The 24890-nt window shown below is 38.6% G+C and overlaps 1 protein-coding gene across 1 annotated transcript in view; it reads right to left on the bottom strand.

Annotated features, from left to right (window-relative positions):
* Nucleotides 1-22558, bottom strand: part of LOC149255773 (uncharacterized) — a 45680-nt gene extending 23122 nt beyond the window's left edge. Inside the window, exon 1 of the mRNA XM_089457305.1 lies at nt 22214-22558. Within this exon, the coding sequence (XP_089313431.1) occupies nt 22214-22293 (80 nt within the window). The 5' untranslated portion in view covers nt 22294-22558. The remainder of the gene's footprint in view (nt 1-22213) is intronic.
* Nucleotides 22559-24890: the final 2332 nt, after the last annotated feature.

Raw genomic sequence — 24890 nt, 5'->3', positions numbered from 1 at the left:
ACTGCAGTTGCATATTTTTATCACGCTTTTAATGGGTCTATCACCACAACTACTTCCCTGTCATCCTGACTAGGGGCTCCGTCTCACACTAAGACATATCCTGTTGTGGTAATTTTGGTTGCTCTCTCCACCACTGTAGCCTTTCAGCATATCAGCGATCTAGCCTGACAATGTCAATGACAACCCATAATTTCAAACTCAGATATCAAATCTCTCTGAAGCTAATACAAGGCTCTTTGACTTCTCCCAAAGGCAATTATTTATGCCACAACTGCTCCCTCTGACACAAGTGCTTCATCTTTCGTCAAAGACAAGTCGCATGAGATCAACTAAGCCTAGCATGACTACTTGTAATAGCTTTCTTGTGAACTTGTGCCCTCGATCTTTAGATTTGCTTGCAAATAGAGATCAAGTCATTTCCTTGCATAGCTTTAGATGTGATTTTCAACTTCGTTGATTTTTCTTACAATTGATGCAAGTACTATATTTCTAAACTATGGTAATTACTTGTGAATATATAACAATTATGTTATCTTTATCAGGCAATCACACTTCAAAAATTAAACTAATAATCACGAAAGGAAAGTAGAGATCACAAGGTGTGTGAGAGATATATTTGTGTGATAAGTGAATATGTGAAATGAAAATTTTCAAGTGTATTTTATACTCAAGATACCCAAGAGACATGTCTATTTAAATTAGATCAGGTCTCTTCATAAATTAGATTCTAGTAATTTTGCACATTTACATTTTTACTCATATTTGTTTAAGTGTTGAAGAACACATAAATAATGATGGGCAATAACTCTAGGTAAGTATATTTATTTACATCTTGTTCCTTATCCCATCTTTTACACAAATACTTGCTTAAATTATGGTGGGTAGTAACTTATGGTAAATATGTTATTTACATGAGTATGAGCTATTTTCAAGGATCTTAATTTTAGGTGTTTTTGTTGATTTCCTCTCTTTTAATTTTCTTTCTTCTAATTTAAAATTTAATTTTCTTTCGTGTTTTTACATAGTATTATAAATACATCAAGGATTATGAAGACCAACCATAGGTACATTCTTCAACACTCCCTCTTAGCTAGGGATGTATTCATAATGTCTATCAAGATGTCAACAAGTTGAAAGGGTTCTCTAAGGATCAAGATTAGATTAGCATCAACATCAATATCATAATTACCAACATCATAATCATCTAGATTAATGCTCTTCAGCTATAACAATCATGGCATCAACTCAGTACCTATCGTACAACATCAATATCATGATCCAATTGGCGCCTCAACCTCATGGTATCCAGACTAGTCCTCGTTCACCAAAGTCGCACTTGACACCTATCTTTTAATATCATTTTTCATCTTCAACCAATGCAATCCAATTTTTTTTACAAAGACGACTAGTGCACATAGTCCAGGTGAAACTACAAACGACCTCAACCCAGGTCGGATGCCAAAACGTGCTCTCTCTAAACAGAGATCCGAGGAGCTCTCTCAGAGATCCGAGCAAGATGTTGGGAGGCTACAACTCAGCGTCTAGAACTATTTTCCTAATTCTGGTCAATGTACTTGACACAGGGGCAACATCCCTAATTATGGTCACAATACATGACATAGGAAAATGTTTATTCATAATGATTATCTAGATGTTTTTTGTATACATGATCTTTCTAAAAAGAAAGGTAAATCTCGTCGATGTCAATACCCTTGACCTACATCAGCAACATCATCAATATGTAATACAACCCAAGTTAGCTCTCCTAATCGATGGTACCTACTCAACTAGTCACCATGATCCGATGGGCGCCTCACCTCATGGAACTTTGACTAATTCAGGATTGCCATCCCCCATGGTCAAACCCTAGGGAAACCCATGTACCAAATCCAAAGGCCTCTCTCTAGGCCATGACGCTAAACAGGCACCCACTCCACGAGTGTCCAGGCCTCAGAGGCCATTCCTTTCAGGAACGTTCATCCCTGATGCTATCTCACCAATAGTCGGGTCCATGCTCTTGTTGTCACCAACATTTTGAGCCATACCCCTGTTGTCCATCCATCAACATTTTGGGTCATGCTCCTGTTGTCACCAACAATTCGAGCCATGACTCTGTTGTCCATCCATCAACAGTTCGGGTCATGCTCCTATTTTTACTAACAGTCTGAGCCATACCTTTGTTGTCCATCCATCAATAGTCTGGGTCATGCTCTTGTTGTCACCAACAGTCCAAACCATACCCTTGTTGTCCATCCATCAATAGTCTGACTCATGCCCCTGTTGTCACCAACAATTCGAGCCATACCCCTGTTGTCCATCCAACAACAGTTTGGGTCATGCTTCTGTTGTCACTAACAGTTCGAGCCATACCACTGTTGTCTATCCATCAACAGTCTAGGTCATGCTCCTGTTGTCACCAACAGTTCGTTTCATGCTCTTGTTGTCACCAACAGTCTGAGCCATACCCTTGTTGTCCATCCATCGACAGTTTCTGCCATGCTCATGTTGTCAACAACACTATGAGCCATACCCTTGTTGCCCATCCATCAACAGTCCAAGTCATGCTCCTGTTGTCACTATAGTCTGAACCATGCCCCTGTTGATGTCACATCAATGCTCCCTCTCACTAATAGAGGAGTTCTCCACTATTCCAATCTTGTCTCTGAAGTATACAAACTTCGCCTGAGACAAAATCTTTGTGAGAATATTAGTCGTCACCTCATCAGTGGAGATATATTGGAGCCTCATTGCTCCCTTCTATACCATATCACAAATGTAGTGGTACTTGATCTCAATATGCTTTGTCTTATCATGAAACACTGGATTGTCTATTAGCTTCACACAGCTTTGATTATCACAAAACAGCACAGTCGGTTCCAGCATCTGGTCAAACAATCCAGAGAATAGATTCCAAAGCCATAATGTCTAACAACATGACAAACAAGCTGCACAGGCTGCCATATATTCAGCTTCTGCAGTATTAAGTGCCATGGAAGACTGTTTCCTACTCATCCAAGAAACCATTGTTGAGCCCAATCAAAAACATCCGGCAAATGTAAGCTTTCCATCGACAGCACCTTTAGCCTCATCAGAGTCAAAGTATTCCAGCAGCTTAAGTTCATTGCCAAGTTCATTAAAGAACCAATCAAATGCATATCATCATCAAACTTTTTGTAAAAAAAGATTTCATCGGGCTTCATCAATTCAAGATCACATTTAGTGGCCAACTCCCTCTTAATCTGAGACATATTCTACTGTGACCATTTTGAGCTCCCTTTGAAGCTAAAATATGTTTTTTCTATCTGCCCCTTCTTTAGTACAGCATATCATAGATGCTTCACATGAGTCCTTATGGCCTTCTTAAATTATGAGACTTCTTCAAAGTCCTGGCAACTGGAGCAAAACATGATCTCCCTCTTACTCAGAGAATCTTCTATTCTCTCATCTCTAGTCACAGACAAGCATATTTCAAATTTGCTTATCTGTTTGCTCCCTCTTAAGCTCAAATCTTCAAATCTTGATTCTGGAACAGATCCTTTTGTCACAGGCTTTGCTTCGTTCTTCCACTTCTTCTCCCTCTGTTATCAGAGCCATGTACCTACAATCCTCATTATCTTTTGAGGAGAATGTCAACTCCTAGGAAATTTGAGACACAAGTCTTTGACACAGAGCTTTGGTATATCAAAATATTATGATGCAAGTCTTCAGACTTTTGACTGAGCTTCACTTATGATGATAAGAGATCATCTAAGTATACTTCAAACAAGATTGCAGTGATGGCTTGAGACACAAGTCTTCGACACAGAGCTTTGGTATATCAAAATATTATGATCCAAGTCTTCAGACTTTTGACTGAGCTTCTCTTATGATGATAAGAGATCATCTAAGTATACTTCAAACGAGATTGCAATGATGGCTTGAGACACAAGTCTTTGACACAGAGCTTTGGTATATCAAAATATTATGATGCAAGTCTTCAGACTTTTGACTGAGCTTCTCTTATGATGATAAGAGATCATCTAAGTATACTTCAAACAATATTGCAGTGATGATGCATAACACTCATTCCAACGATTCAAGAAGTCATCGATCTTTAAACTTAGTTCTCCCATTATAGTATTTTATGCATGGAAACCTTTATCAAGCTTGACTTCATTGCAAATGCATCTAGGCTTTTGATTACAAGAAAGTATCCAAGCATCTCCTGTTGAAAATAAGGGTACCAAGTAGGTGTTTCCTAGGTATTTATCCTTTTGGCCTAGGGAGACACATTAAGGACCATTTTGTCTAGAAACATTATGAGTTTAATTAATGTCAAGGAGCTAAAATACTTTTTATGAGACTTGTACTATGTACTTTAAATTAGTAAAGTCACGTGTGTTTTAAATAGTGTTGATAATAACGGCATTGGCAAAATATCAACGAGGGTCATGAAACATGTTTTCGGCAAAATCGGCGAAAATATCAACAAACATTAAAAAATGCATAATATATTCATTTTTTCAGATTTTTAAACATATAAAACAACAACATGAAATAAACACATTGGCACATAAATATGTAGAAAGCACTTTTATATAAGATGTAGTGGTTTTCAAATAAAAATGATACATCAAAGGCGATACCAAATCCTGTCGATCCCTAATAATTGTCCAGTCAAGGACTCAAATGTGGAGAAACAATACAAAATAACATCATATATATAAAAGCATCTCATCATAATGAGTTATATGTAGCAAAACAAACAAAACTTGCAACTAGCTATCTAAGATCAGTACCGTCTCCCCATTTTAAGAGAAAAGATGATGGGTTGTTTGCTTGGCCTACCCCTAGCAATGGAAGGCCCTAGCCCTGCCCCTAATGGCAAATGATGATTGTTGGGTGTGGAGTTGTACTCTCAGCCTCTCCTATATCTGTAGCAGATGATTTTGTCACTAATGTTCCCACAGTCTCCTCCTCCTGCTCCTCCCCGAGTCCTCCTCTTGTTGCCCCTGTACTAATGGTTCCTCCTCTAACCATGTAGGTGACTCCTCCGTGATGGGAACCTCAGACTCCACCCTCCACTTAGACAATATATCAATATTGTCCAAGGAAATGGCATCCACATCCAATGGTTTCTCTATTTGCTTCACTCATAGTCGAAGACTATAATCCACATACACCAAGTCATTGAAACATGAGAACTCCAACCTGTAAGAGTGTCATAAAAATTAATGAGTCTTGACACTTGAGGGTCATAAATTACAATGAATGTAATTACTCAGTTGAATCTCCAAGTTATCACCTATTGTGCTTCTTCGAGTGTGTTTTTTCAAATACACTCCAATTGCGCTCACACCCTAAAGAGCTACAGGTCTGACTCAAGATTCTAATGGCCAATTTCTACAAATTTGGTAACAAAGCTAGTGCCCTTGCACCATAGCTTTGCCACCAAACATCTACAACAAAATAAAGAAAACTTAAGAGTTAAAAATTTAAAACATAATTAAACTTTCAAATAAAACATAATTGAATTTAAAAAATCTAGAATTATAAATTAGTAAATTGAAAATTCTAATGAGTCATGACTTGTCACTTACGTGGCATGAAGAGGGTCCTTTCACGAATAGCATCATCAAAGCCAAATAGGCCAACACCATCCTGATACATTTGTATCTCGCGATTGATTTTGTTGTGAAGCTTGGGATCAGGTACCATCCTATGAATATAGGTATGGAGCCCTTCCATCACCTCGCCATCGAAATCAAAGCCGCATTTGTATGAACATGTGAGGTTAAGGAAAAGTGTTGTTGCATGAATAGGTTCGTGAAGCATCCTTGTCCACCGACTATCAATCGCATCCCATAACATCATCTGTCTATTAAACCCAGCGGAACCCTTGTCTGCATAATAAGCATGAATGGTCTCCTTGACCCTATCCATGGCCTCATCCAAATAAGCCATTGTTGGCTTATCCCCATCTACTAATCTCATAACCTTTACTATAGGTTCACTAACTGAGTACACTTCTTCTACTACTTTCCAGAAAGTGTCAGTGTACACCATTTTTGCAATGGCTCTCGCATCCTATCTCCTATTGTATCTACAATCATGCCACTCATCGAAAACAAACATTTGCTTCAACTCAAACTGACATCAAAGCAAACACTGAATAGAAATAAAGTTGGTGGCAAAACGTGTGATTGCAAGGCGTCACAACTCCCTGTTTCTAGTGTGTCTGCTCATGAGGCTAAGAACAAAAGCATGGTTATATATAAACTTGGGGGTGCTCCTAGCCATATCAATCACCTCCTTGATGAAGGAGAGTTCCCCATATCCTCAAGCAACAAATCGATAAAAGTGTTGCACATGGAGTCCAGAACAATGTGTGGTGCCTTTCCATAAGCATCTTGCCAACAACCACATAATTAGTTGCATTATATGTTATGACTTGCACCACATTTTGCACACCAATCTCTCGAACGAACCCATCTAACAACTCACATATCAATGCTACATCTTTTATGTGTTGATGCATCCGCTGATTTAATAAACATGGTACCTTTAGGACTATGTACCAAGAACTTTAGAAGGGTCCTGCCCCTCCTATCTGTCCAGCCATCAAACATAGTGCATCCAGACACCTCCCATGTCTGCTTCAACTCCACCAATCTAGAGTTGATGTCTTGCTTTTCTGCAAGAAGGATTGGCCCCAGCAACTCCTCATATGTAGCCCTTTTGTACCCTGGGCCCACAATAACAATAGCATCACACATTGTCTGCCAAAATGGATTCTTTTAGTGATGCTGAGAGGTAAGCCACTCCAGAAAAGACACCTCCCCATAACTCTGTCTGCTCCTTGCTTCTCCTTTTTAACAACTGACTTTATGGAAGGTTGTGCTCCACGTCTAGTTCGTGGAACAAAAAATGATGATCTCCCACTCCCAGCGACATCAGCAGGTGACATTGTGGAGCCCCTCCCACTAGCCTCAGGCTCAATATCGGAAGTAGATATCCAGATCCCTAAAGATTTCTCTGCACGTTCAGCCTTGTTCATAGTTGCCCCTTCTTTCTTTCTGTCTTTTTTCTCAATTGCTTCAAGTGCAGCTCTTATAAGGTCCACACTAGACTCCTGACAAAGACCAACATCATGTCCAGGGAGTCTAACCAAATAGTATTTCAATCGCGTAACCCCTCCTGTCATTGTGCCCCCACACAATTTGTTTGAGATATGCTTGATTTGTCCCACCATCAGGTTCCCCATACTGCCAAAATGGATCCAAGTGGATTAAAGGAAAGCATAAAGACTCGATTCAAACCTATGGCACCAAAAAGAGCAAAAAAATGGCATTAAACCCTCGCTACACAAAAAATAATTGCCACCTCATTTTGAAAAATCGAATTTTTACTACATAATTTGCAATGAAAAATGGAAATAAGAGGGTGCATAAGAAAGTTTTAAAAAAATGAAGCTTGTTGTCCAAACATGGAGAAAACCCTTGCATTGGTTCATGGGCATGAAAATAATAGCAAATGACAAAAAAACAAAAAACAAAAAAATGTTGGTAGGCAAAGAGGCAAGCAAGCATAAGCCTAAATCTATGAAAAAGATCATTAATATAAGGGTTTTTAGGAACATACATGTTAATGGAGAAAATGAAGTTTGTCTCACTACTCTTGAATCTTTGATCCACAAAAACATTTTGGTTGGTGATGATAATGATTGTTTGATCCTCAATCCCTCCTTGAAAACCACCACAAAGCTCTTCCCCTTCCTTCTCCAAGACCAACAAAGCAAAATGACCAAATAAAACCACCAAAATCACTTTTGTAGCCGGACCCCGCGCGTCAGGCGATATTTCGCCGATATTTTGAAAATGTCACGATATTTTCTCGGCGATATTTCGTTTCAATTAAAAAATCACGAATATCACGTGCAAAATATCACCAATATTATCAACATTGGTTTTAAAAGTCACTTTATGAGAAAAGTACTAAGTACACTTTATATTATTAAAGTGACTTGTATCTTAAAGGTGATTTTATGAGAGAAAAAGTGACCATGGTACAAAACATTAAAAAGTACAAGGACGCTCATTAATTGAGGGGGACCAAATGAGGGAGAGGGTCAAGAGAGGGAATGATCTCTACCCTTGATCTAATGAGTTGAGATTTAATCTCAACCATTAGATCTAAGGGTTAGGGTTCTCCTCACTTTAAGAAGACAAGAGAGGAAAAAGGAAGAGAAGAGGCCCATTTTCATTCTCATGAGAGCATTGACAAGAGAGCAAGGGTGAGCAAGGAGGAAGAGAGCTTTGTGAAACCATTCTACCACAAAGAAGAAGAACTAATACCACCAACAGTTCAAGCTTTCTTGGAGGTCGAGTTGAAGTCATTAGGAGGGCTCAAATCTCAAGGTAGCAATCATTGTAAACATCTACACATAGGTCGACGTTCTCCAGGTCAGAATGAGTCAGAACCAGAGTTCAGGTAGCTAAGAATTCTCTTTCAGACAGTCACACGAATTCCAAGTTTCTTGAGCATGTTCAGCAAGTTTCTTGAGCTAGTTTTGAGCGTATTTAAGCAAGTTTCTCAAGCCAATTTCTCAGTGTGTTTCAGCTCGTGGTTTAGGAAGGAGATGTGTGTCAGTGTTGCAAGAACCCCCCCCCAAAGGATCCGGAGGCAGATCCGCATCCCGTACGGATCCACCACCAATCCTTCAGTGGAACTGCAGATCGGAAAATCAGATCCGTGGTTCCGCCTGTTTTTGGCGATTCCTGGAAAATTGGATCCATGGTGGCCCAATTCGCAGTTCTTACTGCCTGATCCGCGATTCCTACTGCCCGATCTGCGGATCCGGAAAGGATAGGGTGCGGATCTGTGGAGGTTTGGGAGTGTATCCACCGCGGATCGCGAGCAAATCTTAGGGAAGGTGGACGGTTCCACAAGGCTTTTTTTTTTGGAAATTTCAAACTGTTATATGAGGAACTACACTTTCTAAATACTCCCAAGGTGACCCTTGATGCTCCCTAAACGCTTCCTAGATGCTCCCTAATGGTAATGTTAAAAATTTAAGTAAAAGGATGGAAATGTTAATAGTTTTCAGAATCAATGGGATTGTGGCATTTCATTGGATTATATCATGTATGAGGGCATGTGATTGGCATTTAATCAAGAGCACCAAGCCCTATATGTACCCCAGTGTTGGTGTTATTGATTGTTGAACTCCTTTGTCATAGCCTTCGCAATTATGTACCCTTCACTCAAGTCAAAATCATTGATCAAGCATGTTAAGCTTTCTCTACCATATTATAAGGCTTCGATTAAGCTGTTTGATCAAAATTGGGCAATGTTGACTAAAATCCCTATAGAATTGAAGTAGAGGCAAAGGCTAGAGAAGAGAAGAGGAATCTAGATTGCAGATGGTTGATGCTAGAATATTTAATCATTGATGTACAATTGATGCCATATCTATCTTGATTTATGTAAAAATATGCATGTTTTCTTCCAAACTGAAGACAAGAATGTTGTGTCTAACTCTCCCTCTTAACCAGGGATAAGTTCCAAGTTTCACCTTACTCAGAAACTTTTTCAAGTTCCTTTCCTCATAGAAACTTTCCAGAGCTCCCTCTCAAATTTCATCAGCACTTTATAGGGTCTTCTAGTTGCTTGATGATCCATAACCTTGATGTCATCACTTTCTTCATATGTAGGGTCCAGCCATCCATCACTTTCCTTCATCATGTCATTCCTTCTTTCCCAGAAAGTATCCTTCTTGGCTTTATATCTGGAGCTTTCTTCATAGGACCAACTATCTTCACTTTTCCTTCAACGATGATTGCTTTAGATCACATCCTTCACAACTCTTTTTGCCATGGCCCTGCACACATGTCCAAACCTTCTCCAAGAAGTCAGAAACCAAAACAAATCACATATTACCTTTTGGTGATAGCCTTTTCTAGAGACATCTTGTACCAATATCCTACATGCTCCTATCTCCAAGGTTGTTCAAGTGTCAAAGGGTCTTCTTCTTCTTTTACAGTGCTTCATGCCTTCTATCGGGAGATGTCATATTTCTTAGATATTGAATTCTTAAGATTGTTGTATCTTCTTGGATCTCTTTCTTCCTCTTTACTGCAGAGCTTCGCCTCATGTATCAAATGAGGTCATATGTTCACCTACACAAACTAGAGAAAGAGATCTTCTATACCAAAAACAAATGACATGATATCTTAAAATATAATAACATACATACCTCATCAATTGTGAATCATACCATGATTCTTGCAGCGGACTTCTTGAAGCATCTTTGACCTGCAACAAAGTTGACTTGACTCTTGCAGCTTCTCTTAGTACCATCATTCTGAATTTCATGAACCTGGATTCTTTACAGAGAATATTTGCCTGTAAAACCCTTCAAAGATTCGGAGAACCAAAGTGTTCTCATCTTAAGGTTCTCTACAACTTGCACTTCATTCTCTTCTAGAATCCTTTCATAGAGAAATTCCTATACAACACACTTGTATCATAACTTTAACAGTTCTTTTAGAGGATTCAACATATCCTCATACATCAAGTGTTTTTCTATGGATGGTACAGAATACAATGTACAAAGTCAAACAATACATCCTTCAAAAACTTCTATCTGATACTACATAAGATTGTCCATGAATTACAACATATCACAAGATGCTATGCTACCTATCATGCAACCAAGACTTATGAAAGAAAATAGGAGGTGATCTTTTAATCATAGTAAAGATCTTGAGGCTCCTCCTTCTTCGGCTTCCTTTAATTGTCTTGAACTTCCTGAGTGACATGAGCTTCTTCATGCTTCCTCTTTCCATTCTTCTTTCGCTTGGGACAGTCTCTTTGGTAGTGTCCATATTCATGACATTCAAAGCATTGAATCTTTGACATGTCCTTCTTGGGATGTTGCTGGTGACCAGACCTTTCAAATTTTCCGAACTTCCCTTTTCTCTTGAACCTCGCAGCAAATGCTTGCTTCTTGGGTCCCACTGCAATGCCTTCCTTGGCCTTCAATTTAGCTTCTTCCACTTTGCATATTGACCACAGATCATTGCATGAGGATGCCTCCTTTTTTTAGCCCATATGTTGGCTGTAGAGTTTCCCCAATCCTCAGGCAATGCATTCAACACTATAGTAGTCATTTCTTGATCAGACATGATTTCTCCACGATCCTGTAACTGATCTCTGATTTTAGAAACCCTAATAAAGTACGGAGTTGTACCTTCTTCTTTATTGATTTTCATCTTGTACAACTCATTTCTTAAAGAGATCCCTTCTCCTGCAGTGTTGACAGAGAATAGTTATATCAATTTGTCATATATTTCCTTGGTTGTTTCAAGTTTGGCCACATAAGTAATCAAAGAGTCTTTGATAGATTCTATGAGAATCTTTTGAGCTCTTATTTCATTCTTGTTGTACTTGGCCAATTCTTGACTATCAGTAGGAACAAAAATTTTCTTTTGCACATGTTCCATAACTTCTTGTTCTCTTAGGTTGATGACTGTTCTCTTCTTCCATGCAAGAAAGTTGGCAACTCCAACTAACTTATTACATTCCTTGCAAGATGACATCTTTTCAGAATTAGATTTGCTCATGAATAAGATACTTACTTGATATGAAGATCTTGAAGCTTGCACTTTTGATGCCTTGATGTCTTGTACTTAGAGATCTGCCCTTCAACTAGAATGTGAGGATGCTTGTTGCCTTCCTCCTGTAGATTTGTCCTTCAATTTGAATATGAGAATCCTTGATGTCTCCTTCTTGTAGTGCTGCCTTTAAGAGTTGTAGATCTTGCCTTTCCTTGATAGATCTAGGGTTATGAAGTGTAGATCTAGATCTTGCTTTGCCTTTGACTTCAACTGCCCTGCTTCTTCTTCAATGTTCTTTGTCAGCCCTTCCTTGATGTGCTACCATCGCTCTGATACCATGTTGAGAAATCTAGGGCTTTGATATGTTAATGATTTCTCGATCTAAGTAACTTCTTGTGAAGGATTTTTACTTTTATTACTTAAACAAATTCTTCCTTATGTGTGTGTTTATTTACTTCATCAACCAGCTACCATACAAAATTGACAAGAGAACAATAACACAAGATATAGGCAGCATGCCAGGGAAAAACCTCTCCAACCTTGAGACAAAAACCCACGGTAATTCTTCTTATAGAATCTTCTCTTGACAAAATTTCCAAGACCTAGACAAAGACCCTTTGACTGTTGTCTCTCCAAGATCAAGGCAAGTACCTTTTGCTATTGTTGTCCTCTAACTTGTTGTACCATAGATCAGATCTGTCACTGTAGGTGCTAGGATCAGCTTCTCTCTTCCTTCTTCCTTCCTCCAAGCTTCACTTATCCAAGATAGGTCACTTGTCAAGTTTTGACCTCAAAACTTGCCCTTAGACAAGATGATCTGCTTCCTTGAATAGGACTGTCCAACAACCCTAATTGCAGACCTGTAATTAGATCTCCTTGTGCACGTGTGGACAAGATAATGTCCCTTCTAGCTTTCCTTAGAACCTCACTTCACTTGAGGGTAAGTGTAGGATGTTTATACTGCAAATCTTGGCCCAAACGAAGGTGAAACAACCACTTGTGTAGGACTGTAATTTCTACCCTAGTTGCAGACCTGTAGAAGTCATTGTTCTCACACGTGAGAGTAAGCTAGAGGTTCTTTTAGCCTCCTCCTTTCCTCGTTGTACTTGGAGCTTTCTTCTAGGTGAATAACCAAACCCTTTAGGCCTTAAATCAAACCTTTTCAAGATGAGAACATAGGACTGTAGTGCAGCCCTAATGGTGACCTATTTCTCCTTCGCACGTGTGGCAGGCAGCTTCTTAGAACAGACCCAAGACTCTCCTTCTTCTCGACCTCCTTCTCTTCGCTAGTAGGCAAACTTCCTTCTGATTTTTTCGCACTCCCTTTTAGACCCAATCCGAGAGTGTGTTGTGTAGTCGAATGAGGGAGGAGTGGCCTTATTTATAGTCTTCTCAAGGTTGCCCATTAGGCCGACATGAGTTGTCTTTAGGCCGACCTATACATTTGATTTAGCCGACATGAATAACATGCTTCTAGTCTTCCTTTATGCCGAAAACATAATGCCTTCTTGTCTTTGCTTGGAGGAGACTTCTACTAGTCCTTTGCACTTGATCTTGGAGACACACATTCATAACTTGACATACCTTTTACAAGTGTAATATTAGATCAATGACACAAACCTATTATCTAGCCTAGAGCTCATAATGGGAGCTACTACACAATTTTGAGCATGAAACCCATGACTCAAATTTACAAAATAATTTGGTAGATACAAATTTACATCATGTGTCATTATAAATACTGAACCTAGTTACACTTTCTTCAACACATCTTCCTGCTCATTGGTACTCTAATAGAGAGTGGTTAGAGTTGTCCACATCTGATATGCATATGTGTTTCCTCTCACCTGAGGAACCACATGATCCTTCAGACTGTCCATCAAAATCATTTTTGCCTTTGCATTATTTTTTGTGAATTCAACAAGTTCATCTGCAGCAGTATGTTATGAAACCAGCTCAAAAAAAAGATAGAAAAGATAGATCAACGCCTTAGAATTCAGCCTCTTCGAGGGGGCAACCTCCTTTACATTACATAAATGAACAAATCTTGGATGATTCAAATGACAAAACCTCATTTCTATATATAGGAGTCTAAGGAGTCACAATATAACCCAGCCGACCTAACAATAATAATATAAAGCCACAAAAATAACAATAGAGGGATTCTATGGGGCACAGTAATAACAATATGGGGATAATAGGGGCACAACAATATTAATAAGGGGTACAACTACAATAGTAATGGGGTAATCACTAGTATTATAGGGACCCAACATACCCCTCTCCTTCAAAAAAGTGTTGTCCTCAACGCTTGAGAAGTTCTGGATGCTTTTGTATAAAATTCTCATCCTCCCATGTGGAAACTTCAGCGGATAAGTTCTTCCACTTGATAAGATACTCCGAAATTGATCCTCAACGCTTGAGAAGTTCTCGATGCTTTTGTATAAAATTCTCATCCTCCCATGTGGAATCTTCAGCGGATAAGTTCTTCCACTTGATAAGATACTCCGAAATTGATCGATTTCGTCGAGTTCTTGTTTCTATGACTACTTCCGGTTCCAATATAATTTTTCCTTCCTCGTCAAGTTCTGGCAATATTGTTTGAACTGGGAGCTTGTTGCCATGAAAATGCATCTTTCTTCAATAATGTTGTTAGAGGTGCTGCTATTCTCCCATAATTCTTAACAAACTTGCGATAATACCCTGTCAACCCAAGAAATCCTCGCAGATGCTTTATGGATGTGAGAATTTTCCATTCCTTAATGGCTTTAATTTTGCTAGGGTCTACCTTAACTCCTTCATGAGATACAATATGACCCAGATATTCCACCTCTTGTACTCCAAAGAAACATTTGGATCTTTTTGCATATAATTGTTTCTCCTCCAATAGTTGTAGCACCCTGTCAACATGTTCAACATGATCCTTCCAAGACTTGTTGTAGATTAGTATATCATCAAAAAACTAACACAAATTTTCTAAGGAATGGTTTGAAAATTGAATTCATCAAACCTTGAAATGTTGAAGGTGCATTGGTAAGGCCAAAAGGCATGACCAAAAATTCATAATGACCCTCATGAGTTCTAAATGTTGTTTTCGGAATGTCTTCAATTGATGATATCCTGAACGAAGATCCAACTTGGTGAAGTAAATTGATCCATGCAATTCATCCAGTAATTCATCAATGACAGGAATGGGAAACTTATCTTTAATAATGAGCTTGTTGAGCTCCCTATAATCCGGACACATGTGCCATGATCCATCCTTCTTGTGCACCAATACGACTGGAGCAAAGAAATAACTTTGACTTGGTTGAATTATACCAGCCTCTAGCATTTCTGCAACCATACGTTCAATTTCACTCTTTTGGGCATAGGGATATCTATACGGCCTGATGTTTGGAGGAACACTTCCTGGAATCAGATGAATAGCATGATCATGATCACGAATAGGTGGGAGACCTTTGGGAGTCTCAAATACCTTGGAATGATTGTCCAAGACTTTTTGGAGATCTGGAGAAATAGATGATTCCACTGTGGACACATCTAGCGAACATAATTGTGCAATTACACCTCTTTGTTCCTTTTTTAGAAGCTTTGTCATACCATTAGAGCTGATTATCTTTCCGGTTTCCCTGCAATACCCCTTAATTCAACTTTCTTTCCTTCCACAGAAAATTTCATGAAAAGTTCTTGAAAATTAAAAGCTATTGTACCCAAGGATTGTAGCCATTGGACTCCTAGTACAACATCAGCACCTCCCATTGGAATGGAAAGCATTGGGCTAGTCAATACATATTCTCCCATGGATAGCTTGATATTATGGCACTTTCCCGAGCAATTTATTGTTCCTCCATTTGCAACCATCACTTGACACTCTGGTGTTGGATATAAGAAGCAATTCAATTCTCTTGCTACCTTACAATGAATAAAATTGTGGGTACTTCCTGAATCAATCAACACTATTACCTTTTTCTTCTTGATTTGTCCTTCTATCTTGATGGTTTGAGGAGTGGTAATTCCCGCCAATGCATGACAAGATATGGTTGGATTCATTTCTTCTTTATCTAGGCTTTGTTCCTGGAGTATATCCTCTTCTTTTGACCTTTCTTGCTCCTTTTCTTCTTCCTCTTCACAATCTATGTAGAATAATTTCTTCTCAGCACACTTATGACCTTTAGTGTATTTGCTATCACAACTGTAACAAAGCCCTTTTGCTCTTTTTTTTTCCAATCGTTGTGGTGTCAACCTTATAGGTTGTGGAAGACTAGCGGCAACAACACTTCCGTCTTTATAGTTGTGAGTGGTATGCTTCCTGGTTGCCATAATTTTGCTTTCCATTTTTCTTGCTAACCTGAATGTCTTTTCTAATGAATTAGGTTCCCAAAGGCGAACATCATGTTGGATATTATCCTTTAAAGACCCTATGAACACATCAATCCTATGTTCCTCTAGAATATCTTTTACCCTTATGTTCGATTTTTGGAACTCCTCAATGTGCTCCATTATTGAACCCTTTTGTTTGAAACTTATCAATTGGCTAAAAAAAGTGTTGTTTTTTGTATCCTCATAATGTGTTATCAATTCTTCCGTAAAAATTGCCCAAGTGATAAATTGTTTACGAGAGCAAAGCCATTGATACCATATAAACTGATTTGGTTCCAAATATAAAGTTGCAATACGTACCTTTTGTGTGTTTTGCACATTATTGAGATCGAAAAATTGCTCCATCTGTAATATCCATGTTGCGGGATCCTTGGCCTCAAACTTCCTCATATCGATTTTTGGAATATGGTGGGTCTTTGATCCAACATTAGAGTCTATGGAATCATGATTAACATTTCTTTTGTTCTCATCATGAGTTTCCTTTACTACCCTTTCACCATTAGTGACCCTTTCTTGTAGCAACTTATTCATATTTATCTTCAATTCTTCCATGTCTATCTTCAAATCTATCTTCAAATCATCCATTTTAGCTTCCACGTCATTCATCTTAGCTTCTACACATTTCTTTAAACAATCCATCTTAGCTTCTATGCCTTTCTTTAAACCATCCATCTTAGATTCTGTTCCTTTTTGTGCAAGGGACAGTTGTTGCACTTGGTCTTGTAATTTGTATATATCATGTTGCATTTCTTCCTCTTCTTCATGAGTCATGCTAGAGCTTTCTGGTTCCTTACTAGGTGTTTGCATTTTCTTTCCTCGGGGCATCAGTTACCGATAATAATGCTCTACTATGCCCTTTGAATTCTTTCAAAATAAATTTTCAAACCAAGCTTAAGCAAAAATTTAAGAAAATCTACACACCTTTTTTTCTTTGTAGGAGCTCGATATTGCCTCTGATGTATCTCTGTACTTTTCAATCATCTAGATCTAAATTTGTGACCTGCAGTAGCCCTCTGTGTCCTCTTTCTGATGCCACAAGTCTGACCCAAATTGGATTCTCCAAGGAAGGGTTATGCGAAATCTCCCACAGTGACCTGATTATAGACTAGTTCAGTAGAGCGAACTTGTACGACGTGCCACGAGTCACTGTTTCGACCTTTGGATCTGAAAAATGCATACAAGAAACTACAGTCCGTCCTCTTTATGTACCTTCTTATGAAATTTCAATCCGATCCCCAGAGAGAAAGTTATGACGCTTTTCCCCAAGTCACCTGTTTGGAATGTAATTCAGGAGTCTGCAAAAAGACCAACTTCCTCAGATCATATCTCCGCAAATATAGCGCGAACAGCTCTGAAATTCGAACCCGAGGTTTAGCGCGATTTCTTCTCAAATGGGTTTTTTTGCAACTTCTGAAATGTCGCAAAAAAAAAGTTATAGCGAAAATGCCACGATGACCTGTTTGGAGCAACGAAACCCTAGAATCCAAAGTTCTGATACCAAATGTTATGAAACCAGCTCAAGAAAAAGATAGAAAAGATAGATCAACGCCTTAGAATTCAACCTCTTCGAGGGGGCAACCACCTTTACATTACATAAATGAACAAATCTTGGATGATTCAAATGACAAAACCTCCTTTCTATATATAGGAGTCTAAGGAGTCACAATATAACCCAGCCGACCTAACAATAATAATATAAAGCCACAAAAATAACAATAGAGGGATTCTATGGGGCACAGTAATAACAATATGGGGATAATAGGGGCACAACAATATTAATAAGGGGTACAACTACAATAGTAATGGGGTAATCACTAGTATTATAGGGACCCAACACAGTAGGAGGTACAACCACTTGCTGCACTATGTCCCAAACTGTTGCCTCCTCAAACACTGTCTGAATTTTGTCCTTCCAAACGGCATAGTTGGATATCCCATCTAGTTTGTCCTCTATCCTTAAGAACATGGCCATGACTGTTGTCCAAAATTTACAAAACCAAGAAAATGGAGAAATGAACTTTCCAGCACACCTTGTTGTCCCAAAAGTTCAGTCTGTGTGAAATTTCACCTTGTTGTCCCAAAATATCAGTTTGTTGTCCAAAAATTCAGTTTGTTGTCCAAACCACTATTTGTTGTCCCAAACTACTGTCTGTTGTTCAAATTACAATTTTCAACCTGTAACTCTGATACCATGTTGAAATTTGATGACTAAAAAAAAATTCCTGCAATCCCAACCCAGTTTTAATTTCACCTTATCACTCCCATTTAGTTAAATGCCCTTTCCCATAAACATACATTCAACATATAGAATTTTGGAAACGAAATTTTTAGATTAAAACACATGGTACTGTCAACACATGCTGAAAATAAATACGGACATAACCAAACCAACAACACACATAAAAATACACACAGATTTTTGGTCAACTTAGACCCAAGCAAAACCCCTTCAATCTTCTCCGGGGAAAACCTATTAGAGAGCTCTTCAAATTTATTTATCTTTCAAGTTCAAGAAAAATACAGTTGCAGACAAAACAAAACAGCAAAATACAACTTATCTCTTTATCCCAAAACTCCTTGAAAACCATGCCCACTTTGCCTCAATTTTCGTGCCCACTTGAAGTTGAAAATATGTATTGTACGGACTGTGCATATTTCCGTACCGTTGTACGGATTTTTTTCAAAAAAAAATTCAAAAACTTCTCTCAAACGACGTGCATCTCACAACATTCAATGATATTTGTATTGTATCTTCTATTATCTTCTATGCCTTGATTTCCATGCCCAGCTTTGCCCAGAAATCACTCCTTCAGCTTGCTGCAACAAATTTCTCCTTCAGAACTTTTCTCCAACTCTCAGTCTCCTTTCTCCAATCTGCTCATGAAGAATGAATGCAGTCTCTCTTTTCTTTCCCCCTTTTGTTTCCCTAAATGACTTTTGGGCAACCCTAAGATCTAATGGCTCAGATTCATTTAGATCAAGGGATGAGAATAAATGTGCATTTAATTCTCACTTTCTATTTTTTAACTCACCCATTAAATAAAATACCCACATTGTACTTTATGTCTAAAGTCACTTTTCACTTTATAATTTAACATTGACTTTACCACTTATAAAGTCACACTTAGGAAAAGAATTATTTTGGACATTTTTCCCTAGGTAAAGACTAACCCATGGGAAACCACTTGTCCAAGGTACATTAAAAATCAACATGTGACCCTCCTCGGCAAGGGTCCGGGCTGATCGAGGTCATTGACCTAGCTATTCCCAAATGTTTGAGCTCCCAGGGTGAGGAATTGAGCCGAAGAGCTCCTAGGGTTGAGGGAACTCTGGACCATAGGTGTGCATGATCCCTACTCATGCAGTAGGTCGGGTATCTCCCCTATTGTCACCCATAAGGTGTGCGTGATCCTTATCCGTTTTGACAAGTCAGGTACCCCCCCCATCTTCATCTAGCAGAGTATACCCCAGTTGCCATCATACCCACAAGTCAGGCTTGTTGGGATTGTCCCTCCCTATCTGGCCAACGGGTTGAGGAGGCTTGGGGGTGTGTGATCCTTACCTTTAGTAAGTCGGGTATCTCACCCAAGCTCAGATTATGATGCAAGTGTTCTACCACATGACTCTTAAGGGTCATTGCTGGGAATATCAGCAGGAAATAGGATGGTTGTGATCCTTACCTCATATAGCAAGTGGTATCTCGCCCATTGATTGCACAATGGGATGGTTGTGATCCTTGCTTGGTAAGTGGTATCTCGCCTATTGCTCGATATAGGGTGGTAGCTAGATGCTCCCCTATGTGAGATGACTTGGGGTGAGAGTGTCCCATAGGACCTTCCCCATTATCGCAGACATGAGGTGAGAGTATCCCATAGGACCTTCCTCATTTCCATTGGATTCCGGGTGGTAGCATTGGCTCCCCGATGACGAGTTTCCCAGGTTGTAGCATTGGCTCCCTATTGGCAGATATTTCAAGTTGAGCTGGGCTCCCCAATGTGGTTCCAAGTTGAGTTGGGCTCTTCAGGTTCAAGATTATTTATTAGATGAAGGCGGACAGAGATGATCGAGATGAGATTTGACTTGATGATGATGATGATTCTATCCCAGATGACCATACTGATTATTGGATGTAGGATGAAAGTTGGATGCTTCAATATGATGATGATGTGCGTTGAGATAGACTCCCCTATGATGATTCTTCTTCTTCTTTTATTAGATCAAGATTGTTCAGTTGATGATCAAAGGACGAGATGCGATGAATGTATTATTGTTATAGCTATGGGATAGGGTTTGAGGATTGATCTCTCCTACCATTGGTTATGGATTGTGTTTCCTTCATGAGACAATATGAGATAGGTCTTATGTATGATGCAGTTGTCTATCCTTCTTTATGACTGAGATATGTTCACTCAAGATACATCATGATGCAGCTATATCGAGATATTCTAAATGAGGCTTATGATGTTGATGGAAATTCCTCCCTAGCTAAGAGGGAGTGTTAAATATGGGGCAGCGTCAAGAAGAATTTCCCTTGAGAAATTCATTAAACTCTAAGGGTCAAACCTGATAAAATAATTATTATTATTTGACACAAATGTTTATTTGCAAAAATAATTATGAAGGCAAACAAGTATCTGAGTTTAAAATTTCAAATTTCCCTCCAATTCTATGGGTTGCCTACAATTCAAATTTGAATGTGGCACAAGTCGGCTTGCCTCCTAGGGGCACCTTTTCGCGTAGGCAATTAAGTATAAAAAACCATTGGAGTGATCTCCAATGGGGAAAATCGATGGCTCTGAGATTTCGGTCTGAGGTTCTTTGGTCTACTCTCTCGGAGGGCTTCAATCGCATGAGGATCTCTCTTGCAATTGGCTATAGGATATGATCTAACTCTTTGGCACAACGACTTGGATCTCTCTCCGTAACTTCACATTGGCCACTCTGTTCTAGATATACTACTCGCTTTTGGCTACAAAACTTCTCTCAATTAGCTACAGGTCTCTCGCATCAGGTGTATCTTTCTCTCGTTCTTATGACTAATCACTCGCACTTGCAAAGAACAATACATCCCTAAGAAAAATTAACGGCCCAAACAGTAGTGTCCATCAGATCTGGAATTTGCCGGATAAATTCAACCCATTGCACAAGTTTAACTCTAAGAAAAACTTATAAATTACTTTGTAACAGGTTGAAATATGAAGAACTTCATTTTTAATCCGTAGTTTTAATGGTCCATATTTTTTATATAATAAATTGCACATATTTAACATATGGGTGATCAAGTACACTGCAACGTCAGTCCTTCAAATCACAATTGAAAGGCGACAGTTAGACTCAGACTAAGCCAAATTTTATGTCCGCAGGCAAAGATGACTGTCAAATTCCATACATGGCGCTAGCAGTTGAAAAGAAATACCAAGGCCCCAGATGAACTGTCATTGAGAAAATATGACAATGCGTTCAGCTTATAATCAAACGGTGAGCAATATACCCGGCTTGCTAGAGACAGACATGTTAACATGAAATGAAATCCTCAACGAAGGATATACAACATTGATTTCTAGTAAGCTTACAATTAAGAAGGCATCACAAAGCCAAGAATCACATAAGGACCACGCAAGCACCTCTAAGCGATGCGATGTTAGTACCGGAGTGAGACGAAAACACCCACAGTTCCGATATGCACAAGGCACAAAATGAGTAATTTGCTCCTGGATCCATAAACTGGTGCATCTTCTTGAGAATTGTATCACAATTCAATTAGTGAAGCACACCGATAATAACCTAAACTGTCTTTAATTTTCATAAGCAATAGGCCAATGGTTGAACCAAGCAGCAACGGTGACAACGGGATGAAAATTTACCCTACAGCACAATTCAAAGCCAATATAGATCGAAGCCATTTAATCATAAACAATCTACCATATCATCCACTCAATCAAATAAATCACACCGAACTAAATTCCAAAAGCGATCGTGAGCAAATGAACTTTGATTGAAACCCACTTTTTAAAAACCCACAAAAATAAAAAGAGGTATTGATCAGATAATCCAAAAACCCTGACAAATTGATTCATAGTCGAAATAATATCCACGTTCCCGTCCATACAGCTACCCTGGTTTACAGGGTCTTGCAAAGAGGACGACGAAACAAACTTAAAGCAGATCTGTACAGACAGTTAAATTTAAATGTGACAAGACTACAGTTTAATTTAACCAAATGAATGGAGAACCTGGTGGGAGTTGAGGGCAATTTAGAGTGGAAGAGTTTGCCCATGGCCTTCTCGAAGCGCTTCTCCGCGTCTTCTGTCATCTCTGCCGCTGCAATTTTTGATACTTGCCCTCCGAATTCCCAAGAGTTATATGTTACGATCCTGTCCCAGTTCAATCTTCAGATTTTACAGGTGGGAAGGCAAGCTGGTTTTGTTTATTCGTGCTGCCTTTTCTGCTGTTGGCCCTGTGTTGATCATCACTCCATATTCCTCAGTTTAAATAGTCCAAGTCTGTTACATTTAAAATAGCGAATGTCTGCATTCGTTTATAACTTAATTTTCCCATGGCGGATGGCACCGCCAATCAACTTTTGACAGGTATAATGTGTTTTTTACCTCAAGAAGCGCTCGAGGAAATTGAAAACAAAACGCTCGTAGCGTCCGATGATGAGGTGGGTATCATGCAGGAAGCCGTAGCTTAGGGAAGATAAATGTACCTAATGGTTGCCATTTGTGTGAGTACTACTTTCATTTGTATAGTTGGTAGTGTAATATACAGGTACATGTGTTGAATATTGTGTTGCTACTTTATATGGTTACCATTGCAAAGTGTAAGTTATAGATGTAATGGTATGTGGTTAGGGAGCAAGGTTATGATATCTTATTTGAGAGGACATTTGTAATTTTAGTGATGATCATAGTAGATGTTTGATTATGGTAACATGCAATTTGTGCAATATTTTGAAACTCTTTTTTTTCTATATAACATTTCATTGTATTTGACCTCTTGTTTTAGTGCTCCATCTGCCCCTCCTGTTTAGTGCCTATTATGATATTTCAAGTTGAATGTGATATGTAACTCATTCAATCTCAAAATCAGTAGTTCAAAATTACATATCTCCTCCTCATATGCCAACACAAAGCATCCTCCCTAGTTGGTGATCCATTGAGCTTGCCCCTTTACTCAAGTGTCCCATCAACCTCCTGTTTTGTAAACTTTATCAATGCTTGCTCTGTGATTTCAAGCTTTATGTACTTTGCAATGCATTCAACATCATGAGAAGCATTTCAAAATTGTATATCGCTTTGCAATATCAACTTAAACATGCTTTGCAACTCATTTGGTCCATGCACTAGCAATTTTCAATTGTCCTACTTCTGTGTCTTTGCTTTGGCACTAGATCTACATTTCCTCTACATTCAACTAGATTAATTGCCCTATGGGTTTGTTATAACTAAAAACCTTCAATTTTTTATATTTTATGTAATGGTAGATGTTATACTCATGAAATTGAAAAACAATATTTGATAAGGCATGAAATTCATATTATTAAATGATACACATACAAATACAATTTTAATGACCCTTGGTTTCATATTCCAACATGTCTCTTAGACTCTCGATGGTTGTTCAAGTTTACTTGAGAATTTATGCCTTCCTCTAAAGTGAATGATACAATTTACATAATCCCCTGAGGATTATGTTTCCAGCATTCCCCCCTTAATTTGAAGGTTGTATGTGAGTCAAAGAAGAGAGATGAAACACAAAAGTGGATAGTAGCCAATGACTCGATGTGCTCTTTGAATTTGATGGTTTAAGGAAGACCACAAACTAAATGGGTAGCAGAAGTCGAAGACCTCTACTGATGGTGATTTAAAGTTGAGCACCAACTCTAGAACTTGTTGGAAAATTAAGGTTCTTGTAGATTATAGTTGACTTTCCTTACTTGATAGTTATGTGTGATGTTAGTTGGCCTTTTTATCCTTTTACTATTTCTTGTTCATCAAGCAATTACCAAAACAATGAAGATCACAAAGAGACAAAGTACACAAGATATAGGCTCCAAGCCAAGGAAAAACCCCTCCAAGGGGAAAAACCCAAAAAGAATACTTATCTTCTTATAGAATCAGTTCAAAATGAGACTTCCAAGACCCAAAGACCAAAGCGAAAATTCCTTCCAAGCACCAAGTCATCCCACCAGCAAGATCTCTTCCAAACGATCCAAATTCTTCCAAGGTCAGTGAAAGTCAAACTTGGTCCAAGCAACTTCAACTTAGAATCTCGACCCTATAACTTGATTCTGCAATTTTGGCCTACAATTTCAGCCCCTGCAATTCACACAAAAACCCTAGACAACTTTGCATGTGTGGACAGAAATAAGTGTTTCACCAAGAGATCTTCCTTCCTTCGACTTCTTCCTCTTCTTCTTGTCTTCCTTGCTCTTCTTCGCTATTGTAGATAGAAATTGAGTGAGTGAGTGCTTCAAGTGAGTTGAAGTCTCTCTTATTTATAGCCTTCTTGAGGGGTCGAATAGCCCTCTTATGTCAACTTCATCATAGCTAGGTCGACTTGGTCTTGGAGGAGAAATTGACTTTTTTGACTCAAAAACAATTATTTTCTTTTGTTACAATGAATCCAAATAGGAATATAATACATGACAAAAAAACCTTATTGACTTAGAAATTCCTAAAAGGATGAATAACATGCTTTGACCTAGATTATAGCATGAAACCCATGCTTTGGTAAATAAAAATTATTTCTCCCTTTTTATATATATAAAATATACAGTGTCATGTTTACAAAGGTCATTATGAAGACTGAATCTAGTTACATTCTCCAACACTCCCTCTTAACTAGGGAGGTATTCATAATCCCATCATATGGTACAAGGAATCTCAAATTGAAGTATTCTCATAA

This window comes from Pinus tabuliformis, chromosome 7 (assembly GCF_031772625.1).
Source record: "Pinus tabuliformis cultivar Carrire ecotype Pingquan chromosome 7, CPIR1, whole genome shotgun sequence".
NCBI lineage: Eukaryota > Viridiplantae > Streptophyta > Pinopsida > Pinales > Pinaceae > Pinus > Pinus tabuliformis.
The sequence above is the reverse complement of the archived record's forward strand: the minus strand, read 5'-3'. Positions and strand labels throughout refer to the sequence as shown.